The sequence below is a fragment of the Coregonus clupeaformis genome, chromosome 7 (assembly GCF_020615455.1).
Source record: "Coregonus clupeaformis isolate EN_2021a chromosome 7, ASM2061545v1, whole genome shotgun sequence".
Classification (NCBI taxonomy): domain Eukaryota; kingdom Metazoa; phylum Chordata; class Actinopteri; order Salmoniformes; family Salmonidae; genus Coregonus; species Coregonus clupeaformis.
In genome coordinates, this window is record NC_059198.1 from 21,824,088 (window position 1) to 21,840,929 (window position 16,842).

Genomic DNA, 16,842 nt, shown 5'->3' on the forward strand with positions numbered 1-16,842 from the left:
AGTAAATGGCAGTAGAGGCAGAAGTGATTCATTTCCTGATTTTACTTTTGCAGAAAAATTTAAGTAAGGCATTTGATATATCAGAAATTGTGTAATAGAATTATTGTCAACCTAAAATATTGTCATATAATTATAAATACAGTTTATACAGGGTTTATACCAATTTTTGGTATAAATAGCTTCTAAAATATATGTCTACATTTTTGTTTTCTTGGAAAGCTGTGAGTGATATTATATGATACAATATCAGTTGCATTTACAACTTGTCTATCATCAGCTGATTTCAGCAAATGTATGGCTGTGACTGCATTGTTTGAATGGGATGTTGGCATATTGGCAGTTAATTTGACAAATTAATGGAATCATTCCTCTAAAACTGAGGCTGGCTAGCTATAATAGTGCAGATAAATTCTTCAAATTCATTGTTTTTGTCACGTCTCCTCCCGTTGCTCCCCTCCGGCACTCTGATTCGCCGGTCTACTGAGCCACCGGTCTGAGCGCACCACCTCGGCAACACCGGAATGGAAACCCAACGCACCCTAATCACCTCCAGCGCACCTGCACCTCATCATCTCATCACCACCCCTATTTAGCCCTGGACTGTTCCTTATGATGTTGTGTGTGATTGTTTAGCTTCGTGTCATTTACTCTATCTTTGTTATTTCTCTTTGTCATTGTTAAGTAAACCTTGACCTTGTTAATTCCTGCGTCTGGTCTTCACATACTCAGTACTCGTACACAGCACTGGCAAACCATGGTTAACCAACTCCCTGACCAAAATGGCTGACCTTTTATACTGTCATAAGAATGTTCATGTCCATTCTAGTATTCTAATTCCTAATTCTATAGAGGGAGCATAGGAGCTTGACCTCTGACCTTCTCGTCCTGCTGTCGTCTCCTCTCCTCCACTGCTGCCCTCCTCTCCTCCTCCCGTCTTTTCTGCTCTTCCATCCTCCTCCCTCGTTCGTCTGCACAACGCTCCAGCTGCTGCCGCACACGCTGCTCCTTATCACGCAAGAACTGCCCTAGGTCTACACACACACACAGTGTGGTTTGGTTTTAAGTCTTCACAAGCATAGTAAAACAAGGAACATTCTGCCAAGTGGGGACATTTCACCTGTCCCCACAAGGAACATGTTTTTTTAAGCTTAGGGGTTAGGTTTAGGGTTGAAGGCAAGGGAAGCCAGCGAGCATTTGGCCTCCCTTGACAAAAAAAGTAGAAAACATTTGCCAATCAGCGTTGAGCTGAATGGTCCTGGCGCACCAAAAAAAAGTGTCAAGGGAAGCCAGCTTGGATTTTGGCGTCACACCTATCAAATCGCATTGAGAGCATACGTCATTGACAGAAACAACTTGAATTGTTGCATCTTGTTGTGTTGTTGTCCTCCGGTGGCTAGCTAGCTAGCTAGCTAAAATTGTCCTAAATTAGCCATGGATGGAGATAGGGATTTGGACTTGTGGTTTTACTTAATTCTCCATACTGGCCAATGATTATTTCCATTAATTCATACATTGTTGTGCCCCTGGCCTGAGAGGATGGAAGTTCAACATGTAGCTAGATGTAGAAGGCTAATGTTAATTAGCTAATGAATGGAAGTTAGGCTAGCGAGCAACCATTTTAGCCAGGAAAACTAGGACAACAAAAAATAAAAGCGTGTACTGTATGACAGAGTGATAGACCATTTCGTCAACATGAAAGAGAGGAGGATGGCATTGGCGTTTCTCTACAAGTAGGGTGAGTCGACATGTTTTTCTACTTGCACGAACGCATGCATGCACACACAAGCACACACACACACAGAAATCAGTACCATGGACAGCCACATCATATTTGGTTGTTGTTTTTGGTATCTTTTAGTTGTCACTGTATTAGACTAAGCAGAGGTGATTTGATGATGTTGAAATGTTGAAGTTGAAATGGTGCTGGAATAGTGGAGGCAGCTCCTGTTTTCTTTGCCACTTGCGGTAACTCTGTGGTTCTAAATCAATAGTTGATTAGTGGTCCGAAAATGTCGGAGACATTAACTTGCTTGACCATGCTGTAGGTCATGTAACTGTCTGTTACTGTACATGCAATATGCTTTGTGGACTTCACTGGACAGAGGTTGCTCTCCGGTTTTATGATAAAACAAAGGTGTGGTTGAATTTATTCTGCCACTGTCGTCTTATTGTGTCGGCCTTTAGGCCTATATATCACGGTCGCAAGGCATATGAATTAACAGGTTATAGAGCAAACAACGCAATTATCACAACACATAGGTTGTAATATGGATTTTGGGGGGGGGGCTTGGCTTCCCCAGTGATTTTACCCATGCACCGCAACTGGTTTAGGGTTAGAATTAGGGTTAGGGGATAGATTTAGTTTTAGGGATTTGGGGTTAGGGTTAGGGGTTAAGGAAAATAGGATTTTGAATGGGAATCAATTGTTTGGTCCTCACAAGGATAGTAAAACAAATGTGTGTGTGTGTGTGTGATTGTGTTTGTCACAGTGGCAGATGACAGAGCCATCCAGTCAGTTCAGTTGGAAACAGTGACTCATACCCTGACTCTTCTCTCTCTCCTCTCTCCTCCCTCTCACTAGCTGCACTCTGTCCATCCGCGGGGACACTTACACACACGAAGAAGAGAGAAGATAGAGGGCAATTATGAACAGAAGAGAAACTCAGAGCACATCACGTGTTTCATACTGCTATAAAAACATTGGAGAGGTTGAAGTATACTGCTGCTGGCACCAGTACTAAGATATATTAAATGAACAACAAACTGGATCTACAGTAGATATTCAGTCTTGGAGAAAGCTACTCAAACCCAGATTAAGCACATACATGCTTTTTAGTCCAGGAGTAAACATAATCTGGTTAATGTATCTAGCCCATACAGATACAATGTAAATTGAATAAAATAATTTTACCTGCTGGGCTGTTGTGATTGGACGACAGACGAGAAGGGGACGCATGCCCATTGGTGAGTGGTCTTATCCCAGTGATGATGGGCGCAGTCATGACTGCTGATTGGAGGGTAGAGTCAGTCACACACTTCCACACACACAGCTGCCAGAACTGAAGATTAAACTTTAGTGTAGTGGCCTCACACAGTCAATCTTGACACACCCAGGTTCGATTCCATAGAATTATATTTCTATGTTTGATCCTCGGCCTAGATTACCCCTGACCCAGCATGTGTGTGGGGGGCAATATTAGGAAGGTGTTCTTAATGTTTTGTACACTCAGTGTATATGCACACTATCTGCACACAGCAAGAAGCAGATGTTTTTTTTACGGTCATAAGATATGTACATTTATGTAAATATATGCAGTCAGATCTGCCCCACAGGTATAAACACAGTTTAGTAAAAAAACAAAAAAAACGATTCATCTTGAGAGATAAGTAACACACTTTAACATCAAGAAACATTCAGAGTGCGCTCTGGGCGTTTGTAAATTCAGAGCGTTGTCAGATTGTGCTCATAATGTAGTCCCCTGTAGCTCAGTTGGTAGAGCATGGCGCTTGCAACGCCAGGGTTGTGGGTTCGTTTCCCACGGGGGGCCAGTATGAAAATGTATGCACTCACTACGTCGCTCTGGATAAGAGCGTCTGCTAAATGACTAAAATGTACAATACATTCAGAGCGTTTCGCTCTCGGAGCGTTTAGAGCGCACACTGGACGCTCCGGCCATATTCAACTGCTGTTGAGCGTTCGTAAATTCATCAGTTATTCTGCGCTCTGGCACACTCAGACGAGAGTGCTCTGAAGTCGGAGTAGATAGACAGAGTGAATATACGAACGCGCCCGTAGTAACATTCCCTATAGTCACAAACATGACCATTCATTAATCAACACAGACATATTTAAATTGAAAACATTTAGGATAGCGCATAAGAAGAACAATTGAATAGAGGAAAAAATCTCCTAACAATATCGTTATCCCAAGCCTAGTATCATCATTCAATTAAAACAACCGCCAGTAAATCCTGAGCGCATCATCATCTCACCTGTCACCTCGTGCCCAGCGCCTGGTGTGACTGTGGTCATCTCTGTTCCCGCCACTCCTGTCCCTGTCCGTCCTCGTGATTCGCGCCGGCCGCCGCAGAACAGCAGCAACAAATCAAATCAGCCTGAACACTACTGCGGCAGAACCGAGAGAAACAGAGTGGAGTGATGCCAGAAAGAGAGAGAATGAGAGCGAGTGAGAGAGAGAGAAACCAACGGTAGAAATTAATGTTTTCGAGTGTCTTCCAAGGGAATCAAAGTCACTTCATCTGATACAGTTGGCCATAAAAAAAAAAAAATATATATATATATATATATATATATATATATATATATTATTTCTAATGAGACAGTTTAATCCATATCTGCCTGGTTTAAGTCACATATCAACATACGTGCCAGAGGGCTCTATATTACGTCATTAATTACATCAAATAGAGTGCACGCATGTCGGTTCAGTGGTCTCTGTCTCTCTCTCTCACACACACAGGCCTATAAATACACACAGACCACCCATTGGTTTATTCATAGACTAAAAATAGCGCTGAGGGAACAGTGAATAACAGCAACCAATAGTCAGAGAATCAGCAGCAGGGTCTATGATAAAGATGTTGGGGGAAAATACTCCCATAATGGACAGCATTAAAGGTTTGAAACCCACTGTCAAGAAAAAAGATGAAGGGCACAGGCTTTCCCAGAGCAGGGCTAGAGGCACAGAGAATATGGCGGGACAGAGAATATCTATTTTTATTGATTTATTTAACTAGGCAAGTCAGTTAAGAACAAATTCTTATTTACAATGACGGCCTACACCGGCCAAACCCAGACGACCCTGGGCCAATTGTGCGGTCGGTTGTGATACCGCCTAGAATCGAACCAGGGGGTCTGTAGTGACGCCTCAAGCACTGAGATGCAGTGCCTTAGACCGCTGCGCCACTCGGGAGCCTATCTCTCATCCCGCTCTCCCTTTTCCCCAGCTCCAACTATCTCCCTAGTGAGCCTTTATAGGCACATTATTTAGGCTAATGAAAACGCACACATTTTAATAAGATTGGCTACTGTGAGCGCTTATAGAGAACGCGCTGCACCAGAGCTTCGATGTACATGGCATGTGCAGTTAGCGGAGACCACTGGGCCTCATGGGGGTGTATTATGCAGAACAGCGGCGCCAAATAACAGTTCACACATGCGCGTGTCAGATACTATATGTTGTAAAGGAGCTAACCTATACGTTGCCCTGGATATAGAAACATAATGAGACAAGACATCTGCCCTTCTTATAAAGGGTTTGTTCAGGCTACATTTCTGAAGCAGTGAGAATGAGAGGGAGACGATAAAATAAGATTACAGATCATCAGCCCAGTACAGCTCCACTCGGTCCCTGGTGCGTCATCCTCACTCCGACGTTGATTTACACAAACATAAAGAACAATAACATTCGATGCTAAAAAATATATCAGTATTGCAACAGCTTTGTATTACTGGAGTTACAAAGAAAGGCTTCAATGTATGTTATTAATGCTCACCACAAATAACCCTGTGGATGAGGTTTAGCTGTAGCTCAGTGGCACCACCTAGTGGTTGATACATACAAGTACAGGCTACAGTCTTTCTCAGGGAAGAAAAGAGCTGTGTGAAATGTAACGTCAAAAACATGATGTCAAGTCCATGGAATTAAGTTATTTATTGGAAATCCCTATAATCAGCCTTATTACATCATAGTAGCTCAAGCGCTGTCTATGGTGTTAAAGACAGACACAGTTCAGTGATATTTAGCTAGCCTGGTCCCATTCTGTATGAGCTGTAGCCAACTCCTCTATAGATGCCAAGCCTTACATGACATCTTTGGCATGACAGCGACTGAACAGAGGAATTGGCTCCAGCAGCAACAGACTGGACCACCAGGCTGGTTAGGAGGCAGCCATTTCCTCTGACAGAACTCAGCTGTCTCTAAACCACAGCCAGGGGGGTGTCACAAAGCAGGAACAAGTAGATAAACAGCCAATTAACATTCCTAAATATTCTGAAATAACTTAATATCTTCTAGAAATAGACATTGGTTTAATTGAAAAACATAACATTTTCAAGATTATTTTAGGAAATAAACCACAAAAGTAGTAGTTATATCTGAATGTTTTTCAACAGTAGGCCTACCTTGCTTGAACTGAGTGATGCTTTGTGACATATTCCTCTGGTAGTTGATCAAAACATAAAACCAACAGACAAACACACATGGGGAAACAATAGAAAAATACAGACTGTTGAAAAACAGAAGTTGGGGATGTGTAGCCTTCATTTAGGCATTGAGCAATACAAACAAAACGTTCTCCAACTGCATTATGGCGTCATCGGAATACGATATAGAATTAAACAAAGAAACATTCCAAAGGATACAGAGGCATCTTCAGGAGAAATCAGTTTTTCGTAACCAATAAATATATTTAATCCTAACTAATATAAAAGCGTTGCCAACTACAAAGATACAGAACGCAGGACAAAACATAAAATGGTTGATCTTTTTATTGCGAATCCAGAGATTCTGTACTGTATTTTGTAACTAAATTCCACTCAGCATGAAATCGATATAAATACATTAAAAAGATAACGCAAGAGATTGCGAGTAGCTGCAGTCATGTTATCAATGAGTTAGTGGGAGGGCTGAACCTCCTTGAAATGTGTTGTGTGGGCGGGGTCGTCACTAGTTAACACAGCCACAAATGTGGGCAGAGGGTACAGTGATTCCGGTAGAGAAGTATGGAAGTCCTGTGCTGATTTTCGGAGCGGAGGGGAAAAAAATCACACCTTCCCCTAGAAGGTCCTTAGATCTGGAGGATGATGACAGGTGAAAGGAGGCAGGGGAAGAGAGGAGATGGGAGACGAGGTGGGGAGAGAGGAGATGGGAGACGAGGTGGGGAGGGTAGAGATGAAGAGGGGAGATGAGGAGGGGAGAGAGAGGAGAAAGGAGGTGGGGAGAGTGTTGGGGAGAGGAGATGGGAGAGAGGACAGAGGAGGTGGGAAGGGGGAGTTGGAGAGAGGACAAAAGGAGAGGAGTTGGGGAGAGAGGGGGCAGGGAGGGGAGAGAGATACGGATGGAAGGTCACCAGATGGTCATTCCTTTCATTGCAACCGTTCCAACCTACAGAAAGCAATAAAGATATTGGGACAATAAAGATACTGATTGATCACTTACATCATCAATGTCCTCGTCATCATCTCCGATGTCGTCAAACTGGATGTCTTCATCGTCCCCAGGACCGAAGGTATCTGTCTCGTTGATCTTGGCTGAGTGGGGAGGAGACAGGAAGAGGAGGAGTCAGAGAGAGAACATGGATGTGCAAACAAAACAACCCATGAATTGAATACCTACAAAACCAATCAATGGGTCAACATGGAATTTGGTCCAGCGGTAGTCATCATGGGCTGTGTCTCAATCATTTCAACTAGCTTTCTTTCCTCATCTCCTCTCCTACATGACCACTATTCCAATCCCATTAGCTGTTACCGTAGGGACAGCTCCTCTTCCTGGTACTCACCGTGCTCCGGCAGTTCTCCGTAGGCCTTCAGACTCCTGGCCTCGTCTGCATTGTACTTCAGGATCACATCAGCTTTGTTGTCCTATAGGGGTAGAGAGAAACCTAAACTCCAACCTGTTTTTATGATACAATAGGGCTGGGTGATATGGCCAAAAACCATCTTGATTTTCTTCTAACTTATGGGCGATTCCCGATTTATAGCTCGATTTTTTACATGTTCTCTCTGAATAAGCGTTGTTGTACAATTAAAAGGTCAACAAACTGCATTTCAAACAGTCAGCAATAATCTAATGAATTCAGAGAGTGTGTAAGTATACCTAGGCTGAATATAAGCCTTCCACAACCATAAGACCAACTAATAACGTAATTATTTTATCCAAATAGTTTAACCAGCTTTTTTTGCAATAATCACTGAACTGGCTTTCAACTCAGTCTATGAAAATGCCCTTTTGTTACAAATTGAACCAGAACCATGCACATCCCCACTAATAAACGACCGACTTCTTGTAGCAGGCGTTATAGAAAATTAACACATCACAGGAGTCTGCTGAGAGGAGGACGGCTCATAATAATGGTTGGAACAGAGCCAATTGAATGGCATCAAACACCTGGAAACCATGTATTTCATGTATTTGATGCATTACATTTATTCCGCTCCAGCCATTACCATGAGCCCGTTCTCCCCAAATTAAAGTGCCACCAACCTCCTGTGTAACACAGGTCTAATAAACAATCTCTCAAGCACAAGCCCACATGCTAATTAGTAGTCAGATAATCTTCATATTTCAAGTCTGGCCAACTTTGATCTATTTGCTAACAAGGTAGAACAGTTGAACTCTTATGAACAGACCCTCCTGTCCATCTCCAACTGTTTGAATAGCATGCTTGCCTGTCCACTTTGTTTAGATGTTGAAATCAAGTGGCCTACCTGGATAAGATGCTTATTTCTCAGAATGAGTTGCCAATTCCTTATAGAAATGCGCATTTTTATTCTCATTTAACATTTATAAAACAACTAGACAGCTAGCACAGTCGGTGGCTAAAATTCTGCTAGCGGCACGTGGCACAGAAACTGAGCATTTATTTTCCAGAAACAATGTTCATTGATAGGCTACTCCCATTTTAGTAGGGTCTACTCTCTGTACCTTTCGGGAGTTGAGTTATAAAAGGGTATCATTAGAAAGGTTAAGTTATTCTATTACAGTAAAATAATGTCTCAGTGTGTTTCAGTGTCCATATGACTGATTCTGTTGGACCAAACTTCAAATGCAAATAGCGAGTTGAAACAGCTTTTTGTCATAGAGGAAGAAGTGATTTCTCATCTGTTGTTGTTGTGGGTGGCAGGGACTTGGTGTATGAGTGGGACTTGGTGTATGAGTGGGACTTGGTGTATGAGTGGGACTTGGTGTATGAGTGGGAATGTACACAAAGGTGCAGAAGGAGCAAAGGAGACGAGACCAAAAAGACAACATGAGAACAAGAGGACATAAACGCTCATAAAAACAAAAACTTGATTCTCGCGATACAGGCATTTGGAATTTTGTGCTAAAACATACATTTCAATTAATCAAATTAATTACATATTTCGCCCAGCCCTAAGTGACAACCAAATGCACAGTCACCCACAACAACAACAGCAGTCGTAAACTTGCGGGTCATCTCACCTGGTAATCTCTCAGTCCCACCAGGATGATATCTGACGTGTTAATCCACACCTGGAAGAAAAACAACATCATAAGAATGCTTTTACAAGGAATTAATCAAATGAATGGATAACAATCTAAATAATTGGTTTACACACAGCTGCAGCCCATGCTGTGTCGCGGTTGACAGTCCATAGAGGAGAAAAGTGTTGAGTCCGCATCATTCCGGGTTTCCTTTGTGTGTCAATATGACGGGCGTGTGCGTTCCTACCTTTTTCCTGAGTTTTCCTCGGATGTGGCAGAGCCGCTTAACTCCATCAAAACACATGGCTTCCAACCTCCCATTACCCAACATCTTAATCACCTGGGCATATTCTACAGGAGAGAGAGAATGACTTAACATACACAACATCACAGGAGGTGAGAACACCCGAGTGTACTGTACAGCACAGGGGAGAGCAGTACATTGCTCCCACTGAATATAGCCATGTTGATCATTATGGTTGTATGCCTACACCCTCAATACAATACACATCTGCTCTAAAACAGGGCTGTATTTCTATCTGCATTCTAGAAACCTGGAAAAAAGGGAGCTAAACATTCTAGAGCATTGTTAGGAGCAGTTGAGGTATTCTACACAGGGGAGAGACTGGCAGTTCTTATTCTAGAACATTAAAATGATATTCTTATTCTAAAACTGGTGTGCGTGAAGGCTTTTGCCTCAGCCAAAGCAGTAACACACCAACTCATCAACCAATCATATAGTCTTCAACAAAGACTTGATTAGTTGATTCAGCCATGTTGCCGTTTGGCTGGAGCAAAAAGCCTACACCCACACAAGCCCTGGCAGAGACCCCTACACTCTCCCATCACCTTCCATCTTTCCACTCACCCTGCCCGTCCTCTTTGAACACCAGCTCTCTCTTCTCGGACTCGTTCTCATTCTTTCCACGTCGACGATTCTTTCCTCCCTTACCTGGAAATGACAGATATACATTCCGTCATACAGAGCACTTACATTTTAGTCATTTAGCAGACATTTTCACCCAGACTGTGTATTTAACTACTGTAACTAGCTATGTAAGGTAAAGGTTTTTAGTTTCCACTTGACCTGTGAACTCGGAGTATCACACCAATAGCTAGCTAACCTATAGTGTATTATTTGGGGTTGATGATAGTGTTTCAATGTCAACCCCACATCATCAACTACGGAGGACCATGATGACTTATAACAACATGTGACAATGTTTTACAGGAATAGAGCGCAGATATGCCATATGGCCAACTAGTCAGTACGTGAAACCTTCTTGCTTCAGGCAAATGTAGCTAACGTTAGCTGACTGGGGTTTGAATGGGTTCGTTGAGTAAATAACGTTAACTGCCATTAAAATGCAAGTGTCAGCACCGTGAGTGGCTAGCAAGCCAGCTAGTTAGTTAAACGACAGAATAGTAATGTGCGCCCTTAACAGTACAATTTAACTTCAGAACGACAATACAGCGAGCTGGCTGCTCTAAACTTAACTTACCTAGTTTGTACGTACCTAGAATTTTGAACATATACGCTAACTAGCTGGCGGTTACCGTTAGGCATTGTGTCAGCTAGCTAACGTTACTAGCGATTCAATTGTGTCACGTTTTCACTCCGTGCAGACTGAAGTAGTCAGACACTGTAGTCAGAGCCGGCAGTACACATTCCGGGAATAGACGGCACTTCTAACACTTTACCTTTATTCTTGGGCATATTATTTACAGCTCAGATATTCTCTTCGTCCCGTGGTGATGTGGTGTCGCTTACTGCTGTATGAACAATACTGAGAAAGAAAAACGGGCCAATTTCTCCCGGCAGATTTCACGGAAAACCAAATCACCACTTGTGCACCGGTTTACGCATGCGCATGTCATTTCATACAAAATTATAAAGCTTTATTTACACATTGTGAAACAGCGATACACCATGCTAGCTAGTTACTGTCTTTCTTTATCATATCAATTTAGGAAGGCAACAATAGTACACGTTTAAACCAAACACACAAAAGCATTATACAAAGCATATATTCATTTGAAAATATATTTGTAAATGTAGAAGGGGGCTAATTTACTTGGGTATGTGAATGGACCACAGTCTTTCTTGACTAATCTTTAAAAATGTTCATATGCTGGAACTGAGTAAGTGTTTAGAATAATAAAACCTATCGATTAAATATACATTTTATACATATGTTTTATATTATTCATTCGAATAAAAATAATATAGCCTAGGTTAAATGCTCGTTCAGTAGAAACACTCCACTACAGTAGGTGGCGATAGTGCACATTTTCTGATGATAAAACAGAAGAAGTAACAACCTGCTAACTATTTTAGCAATCCATGATAAATTATAACATTTTGGTAGCTGGAAAATATGATTTTGGTTGATTGTACACATATCCATGGATATTTCTGAATTCACCATTGTTCAAACTTCATAGCCAGATAGAGAGAAAGTGGAAAGTCAACGTGCGGATATTAAATAGTTACTCTACACTGTAGATAGCTTAGCCACAGTTAGCTAACTGCTAGCAGACAGCAATAACAAAGATACTGGTAGTCTGGGTCAGTGTGTGCAAACGCAGCTGTAACACCTCGGTGACGACACAAAATGTGTAGCTAAAAAGTATAAACAAGTTGTGACTCCGTTTCATTAGAAAATAACTGGCTAAAGAGAAGAACGCAATGGAAATCCATAAATGCATTGTTAGAGGATGCGCCAATCAATCGGACGCAATTATTCATTACAGTTTACCAGAGGAGCCACAGAGACGCCAACAGTGGCTACAGTTTATCAAGGGAAGCAACCCTGGAGCGCAAATAACAGATGTTTCCCGTTTATGTGGCGACCACTTTACAGAAGAGTGCTTCACAAAACTTGATCTCGGTTTCACCACGAGGTTAATATTAAATCTTGACGCAATCCCAACGATTTATTCCACTGATAAAACATCGGTTTATCGGCAATACACAGTGAGTATGATATTCGCGCTACGAGGCTAGCCTACAACTTAAAAAACAACATTTGTACGTGTTTTATTAAACTTAATTGAACATTGGGCCAAACCCAAACTGTTGTTTAGGCTATAGCATCAAAGACAGTAGCCTAAGCTATAGGCTCGTTAATCAAAGACAGTAGGCTGAAAAGGTTTTAGTAGAGAAGATGGCGGCGCAATTGCTTCAGACATTTGCCGCCAATTAACTAGTTAATTTCTTTAACTTTTCACTCCACCAACAAAAACACATTTTTAATTCTTATAGGCTGATATTGGAAGACGTTATGGCTATCTAAAATTGCCTAGCCTACAGTTTATTAAACTAAGTGTAGCCCTGAACTAGTAGTATCTATCTGTGCACCCAGAATGCTCCGATTCAAACTCCCATTCACTAGCTCTGCAAGCGCTATAATGTCAAAATTCGTTCTTTGATCACCAAATATGCAGTTTCTCTGACCAACTATCATATTTGCTGACCAACAAATGTATTTTGACATTATACTGCTTGCAGAGCTGGTGAATTGGAGCTTTCTGGGTGTTAGAGGTACATATACTGGTGTAGCACTACCTTCAACTCTATAACTTTAATTTAATAATGTTTCTTCTAAATTAAACACTTCTTGTTCATCTCTCACAGGTGTCCGCTGAGAGTGCGAAGGGGACTGGGATGTTGGAAGTAAAAATGGCTGGCATCAAGGAGGAGCCAGTGGACAGGGAGTTGGATTCGCAGGTGAATCCCTGGAACAATTCGTTGGGTTCAATCAATAAATTGTTTAGTTCAATCAAAGAGGAAGATGTTGGAGAGGATGAGAGCATTGCAGAGAGCTATGACCAGATTAGAGTGGTGAAAATAGGAGACTCACACACAGGAGAGAGGAAGGAAGAGGGAGGAGAGTATGGGATGGAATACTCACACATTCACCCAGATGAAGGAGAGGAGGGAGGCTATGATGCCATGGTAACAGAGATTCACGGGAAAGAGAAAATGAATGTGATGGAACGTGAGGTGGAGGGAGTGTTTGTGATAGAAAACTCAAATCCAGAGGAGGAGGAATGTAGAGAATATGTAGTAGGGGAGGAGGAGGGTTGGAGGATGGAGGAAGGAGGAGAGAGCAGGACGGAAGAGATGTGGGGGAAAAAGGGGAGACGGAAAAAGCTTCCCGGGCCGCAGTGGTGGAGATATGAGCAAGAGAGGAGGAAGACCGAGGAAGACGAATGGAAGATGATTGCAGAGAGGGCAAGGGAGGAAGAGAGGGAGAGACAGAAAGGTCAGACTGTGGAGGGGAAGAAGAGAGTGGCAGGGTTCCGCTGCCCACAGTGCAGCAACACCTTCCAGTCCCGAAGCGAGTTACTGGAGCACAAGACCGGCTGCTGCACTGACGCGAAACACGCCTGCCCAGTGCCACTCTGCCCCCAACGCAACCCATCCAAGGGGTCCCTGAGGACTCACATCTGCTTCCACCATGTAAAGGAGGACAACAAGGAGGAAAAGGACTTGGATGCTATCCGGAAACCCAGAGGAGCCGGGGAGCATCAGAATAAATTCCAACCCAACCATAAGAAGAAATTCTTCTGCTCCCTCTGCAACACATACTACAGAAACCAGATCGTCCTCGACAAACACTCTCGTAGTCACACCAGTTTCCGCAAAGTAATGTTGTGCTGCTCCTTCTGCTCCGTGGAGATCCTGAATAAATTCTCGATGAAAAAGCACTACAACACGGAACACCCGGGCAGGGTCCCGCGCTGTGAGATGTGTGAAAGAAACTTCCCCTCGATCGACAGCTTCCTAATACATCAGGTTAGACACGTGGCCGTGACTCCCTACTACTGCTATGAGTGTCGTATCTACCAGCTGACCCAGAGGGGCCTCACTGTCCACCTGAAAAACCACGCTCTCAGACGCAACCAGGTGCAGTCTGGGAAACTCAACAAACCTGACAATACAGGTCATCATAGTACAGCCCCTCTGAAGAAAAGCCCCTCCCCTCTACCCAACAACCCTGCACCTCTACAAGATAACCACGCCCATCTACAAGACATCAAAGAAGAAGAATTAATAACCATATAAATACAATCTCAATCTAGTGCTGTGCTTTTAACCCCTCCCCTTTGTCCGATAACCATGCCCCTCCTCTGACATGAAAAACTGACCTGGGAACTTTATTAGTGAATATTTCTATACAGGAGAACACTGAGACTGGGATGAAATCATCTAACTAAAGAACAGCTAGTACTTGGTTGTTACAGTAAATGAATTCTGAAGCTGTTTGCTTTATCGATACAGACGGAATGGGAGAAATGACCTTCAAGCTAACTGTCATTTAGAGAGAGAGTTTAGGTTTGTAACGATGGGATTCTTATTGGATATCAGATTGAAGCCAATTTGTGCAGTATTTGTTTGTCACTTTCACATTGAAGGCCATGCGTCTTCAAAGCGTTGTAAGCCATTTGTAAACCCCATAATATCCTACGTTAAATGTATTTAGCCTTAATTTCTGTCATTCATTCTAGAGATAATTCAGTTGAATCTTTTGTATTGTCCTTTATCAATTTAGATTTAGAGAATTGTCTTACACAACATTAGCTGTAAGTAGCTTTACGTAAAATGTGATAGTCGCAAATGTATACAAATGTAATTAAGTGTTTCTGAGTTAACATTTGGGTTGGTATTGAGTTGTAGAGTATATTATTAGCCCATACATGATCCTATGAGGTTTACATGTTTGTTCGTTCTGGTTCTGCACCTTCCTCTTCATCAGCACTTGTTTATTTCTTACAGTACTCCAGGGTTAGTAGTACAGCACTATGGGTAGGGTGAAAGGGTGCAACATACCCATAGAAATGTGTTGTATAGAACATGTATCTTTTTAAAAACATATGGATTGTCTGTCATGTAGAATAGGGAATTGTGTCAACTCTAGTACATTTCTATCTACACCAGATGTATACATTAGGAACTCTCTGGGCCAATGAAAAGGAGAACTCTCTCTGGGCCAATAGGAAGCCAAGTGAACTTTCTCTGGCCAATAGCGATTAGACCGGAATGCCACTGTAGCCCTGTCATCCAGGAGCCTTTTGATGTCGACTGGTTCCATTACTGAACATCTTTGATGCATTGTTCTCTACACTATTGACTGTATGTTGTCTGAATAAAAAGCCTTTCTGTGGTATTTACTGGTCAGTGAAAAACACAATTGTATACTGAAGGTATTTTTATTATGTTCAATACAAAGTCCTACTGTGACTCCACTGAGATACAAAACCAGAGAGAGGAGACAGCAGCAGCAGCAGGGGTGGAGGAAGGGACACTATCTCCACTGGAAAGGGACACAGGAAGGAGAGTGACACAAAGAGATCAAAAGAGAGAAAAAATGCATATTCTACTCTCAAACTGGAAGGGGGAAAAAACATACAGACATCTCAAACACACAACCTTACAGCTCTGCTCAATCAGAAACTGAAAGACTGTGTTACAATACATCCAGAAGAGCTGAGGGAAAGCGATCGAATAGGTAGGAGTTGTCCACCAATCCAGGATCAGCTCATTCATTCAATAATACTGCTACAAGTCATTGATACTGTAGCTACAGCTTTCTTCATTCAATTAGACAGACAGTGCTTTAAAGGGATTGACAAGAAGTCAGCAGGTGCCAGCTGGCCCAGACAGTACCATACTGGATTACCTCCACAACTGTCATGACATTCCAGACGGCAGGTTGAAAGGGTTCAATTCACCATAAAAGATCATGTCCCTTCTATCCACACATTTCTACATCCATGGACCTCTCCCACCCCCACCTGTGTGTTTACGTTACATAGTTAATGGACTTATAAAATGCATTGTCTTTAATCTCCTAGAAACCTGAGTTGCTCTACTACAGTATTGCCAGTACACTTCAGTACCAGACTCATACAGACTCCTCATAGCGTCATCCACACACATGCTGCCATCAAATGCACCTCAGAACTGGGAAACATAAGGTTCAGAGGAGTGCTGAGGAACATTTGAAAGCAGCAACATACACACTGGGCAAGCCACAGACTCGCTGTCCAGATAACCACCACTTAACACTGGTCCAGGATCAGGTTTCCCTTGGTGTCTGTAAATGTTGAGGTGTGGCGTGGACAGGGCAGGCTGTACCCAGACTGGCCCAACAAAGCCATGATTGGACCTCAGTCCTGTCACTCTGGATGTTGTGTCTGACTAGGAGGAGCTTGTCTCTACATAGGGGGCGGGGTCAGTGGAGCTCTACCTGCTCTCACTCTTATGACATTACTAGTTTTGAAGAGGCTACCACAGAGTTTCTAAACCCAGAGATGCAACATCGCGAGTCTTCCGGGATCGCTTGTGAAACAGACCAAGCAGACCAGGCCAGGGTTTGGGGTTGGTGAAGTCAATTAGAGAAGTAAAAAATTATTCCTTAGTTGTTAATTTTGTCGAAATCTAAAGGCACAACCTGGATTTGAGCCAATGTCTTAAGTAGTTGAACGTGTTATTACTCCAACCTCCTGAAAGTGCCAAACTGACACGTTTTCATTTTCGTCAAAAAAAAGGGTTATATCGAAGGAGTGCCTTTGATTTGACGGTCTGCACACGCGCAGTTCAGCACGAGACGATCATTGGACCCGATGACGTGTTTCTACGCAT

At 42.5% G+C, this 16,842-nt stretch overlaps 3 protein-coding genes across 4 annotated transcripts; 1 reads left to right on the forward strand and 2 right to left on the reverse strand.

Annotated features, from left to right (window-relative positions):
• Positions 1-843: 843 nt before the first annotated feature.
• On the reverse strand, positions 844-4,235 carry LOC121568696 (ensconsin-like). Its single transcript, XM_041879091.2, has 4 exons — positions 3,994-4,235; positions 2,912-3,007; positions 2,542-2,607; positions 844-1,031 (listed from the first exon to the last, which is right to left on the reverse strand). Exons 1-4 carry the CDS (start codon positions 4,031-4,033, stop codon positions 844-846), a joined length of 390 nt encoding a protein of 129 aa, XP_041735025.1. The 5' UTR covers positions 4,034-4,235.
• A 2,258-nt stretch (positions 4,236-6,493) lies between these two features.
• LOC121569294 (eukaryotic translation initiation factor 1A, X-chromosomal) lies at positions 6,494-11,057 on the reverse strand. Its single transcript, XM_041880120.2, has 7 exons — positions 10,893-11,057; positions 10,060-10,143; positions 9,439-9,542; positions 9,189-9,239; positions 7,525-7,606; positions 7,182-7,273; positions 6,494-6,816 (listed from the first exon to the last, which is right to left on the reverse strand). Exons 1-7 carry the CDS (start codon positions 10,906-10,908, stop codon positions 6,811-6,813), a joined length of 435 nt encoding a protein of 144 aa, XP_041736054.2. The 5' UTR covers positions 10,909-11,057; the 3' UTR covers positions 6,494-6,810.
• A 451-nt stretch (positions 11,058-11,508) lies between these two features.
• si:dkey-226l10.6 (zinc finger protein 39) lies at positions 11,509-16,685 on the forward strand. 2 transcript variants are annotated; one of them, XM_041880118.2, is made up of 2 exons: positions 11,509-12,168; positions 12,829-16,685. In XM_041880118.2, the coding sequence occupies exons 1-2, from the start codon at positions 11,881-11,883 to the stop codon at positions 14,260-14,262; spliced, it is 1,722 nt and encodes a 573-aa protein (XP_041736052.1). In that variant the 5' UTR covers positions 11,509-11,880; the 3' UTR covers positions 14,263-16,685. The 2 variants fall into 2 exon arrangements, with proteins under 2 accessions (XP_041736052.1, XP_041736053.1); XM_041880119.2 differs by having other exon boundaries at positions 11,509-12,095.
• The last annotated feature ends 157 nt before the right edge of the window (positions 16,686-16,842 follow it).

Excerpts from the sequence above, each read along its gene's own strand:
- LOC121568696 (XM_041879091.2), bottom strand. The coding sequence starts at position 4,033 with ATGACCACAGTCACACCAGGCGCTGGGCACGAGGTGACAG. Across the intron at positions 2,608-2,911 it reads CAATCACAACAGCCCAGCAG|TGTCCCCGCGGATGGACAGA; the intron begins GTAAAATTATTT and ends CGTGTGTGTAAG. Across the intron at positions 1,032-2,541 it reads GGAGAGAGAGAAGAGTCAGG|ACCTAGGGCAGTTCTTGCGT; the intron begins GTATGAGTCACT and ends GTGTGTGTGTAG.
- LOC121569294 (XM_041880120.2), bottom strand. Across the intron at positions 9,543-10,059 it reads GTTCAAAGAGGACGGGCAGG|AATATGCCCAGGTGATTAAG; the intron begins GTGAGTGGAAAG and ends TCTCTCCTGTAG. Across the intron at positions 7,274-7,524 it reads CGGAGAACTGCCGGAGCACG|CCAAGATCAACGAGACAGAT; the intron begins GTGAGTACCAGG and ends CTCCCCACTCAG.
- si:dkey-226l10.6 (XM_041880118.2), top strand. The coding sequence starts at position 11,881 with ATGGAAATCCATAAATGCATTGTTAGAGGATGCGCCAATCAATCGGAC. Across the intron at positions 12,169-12,828 it reads CGGTTTATCGGCAATACACA|GTGTCCGCTGAGAGTGCGAA; the intron begins GTGAGTATGATA and ends CATCTCTCACAG.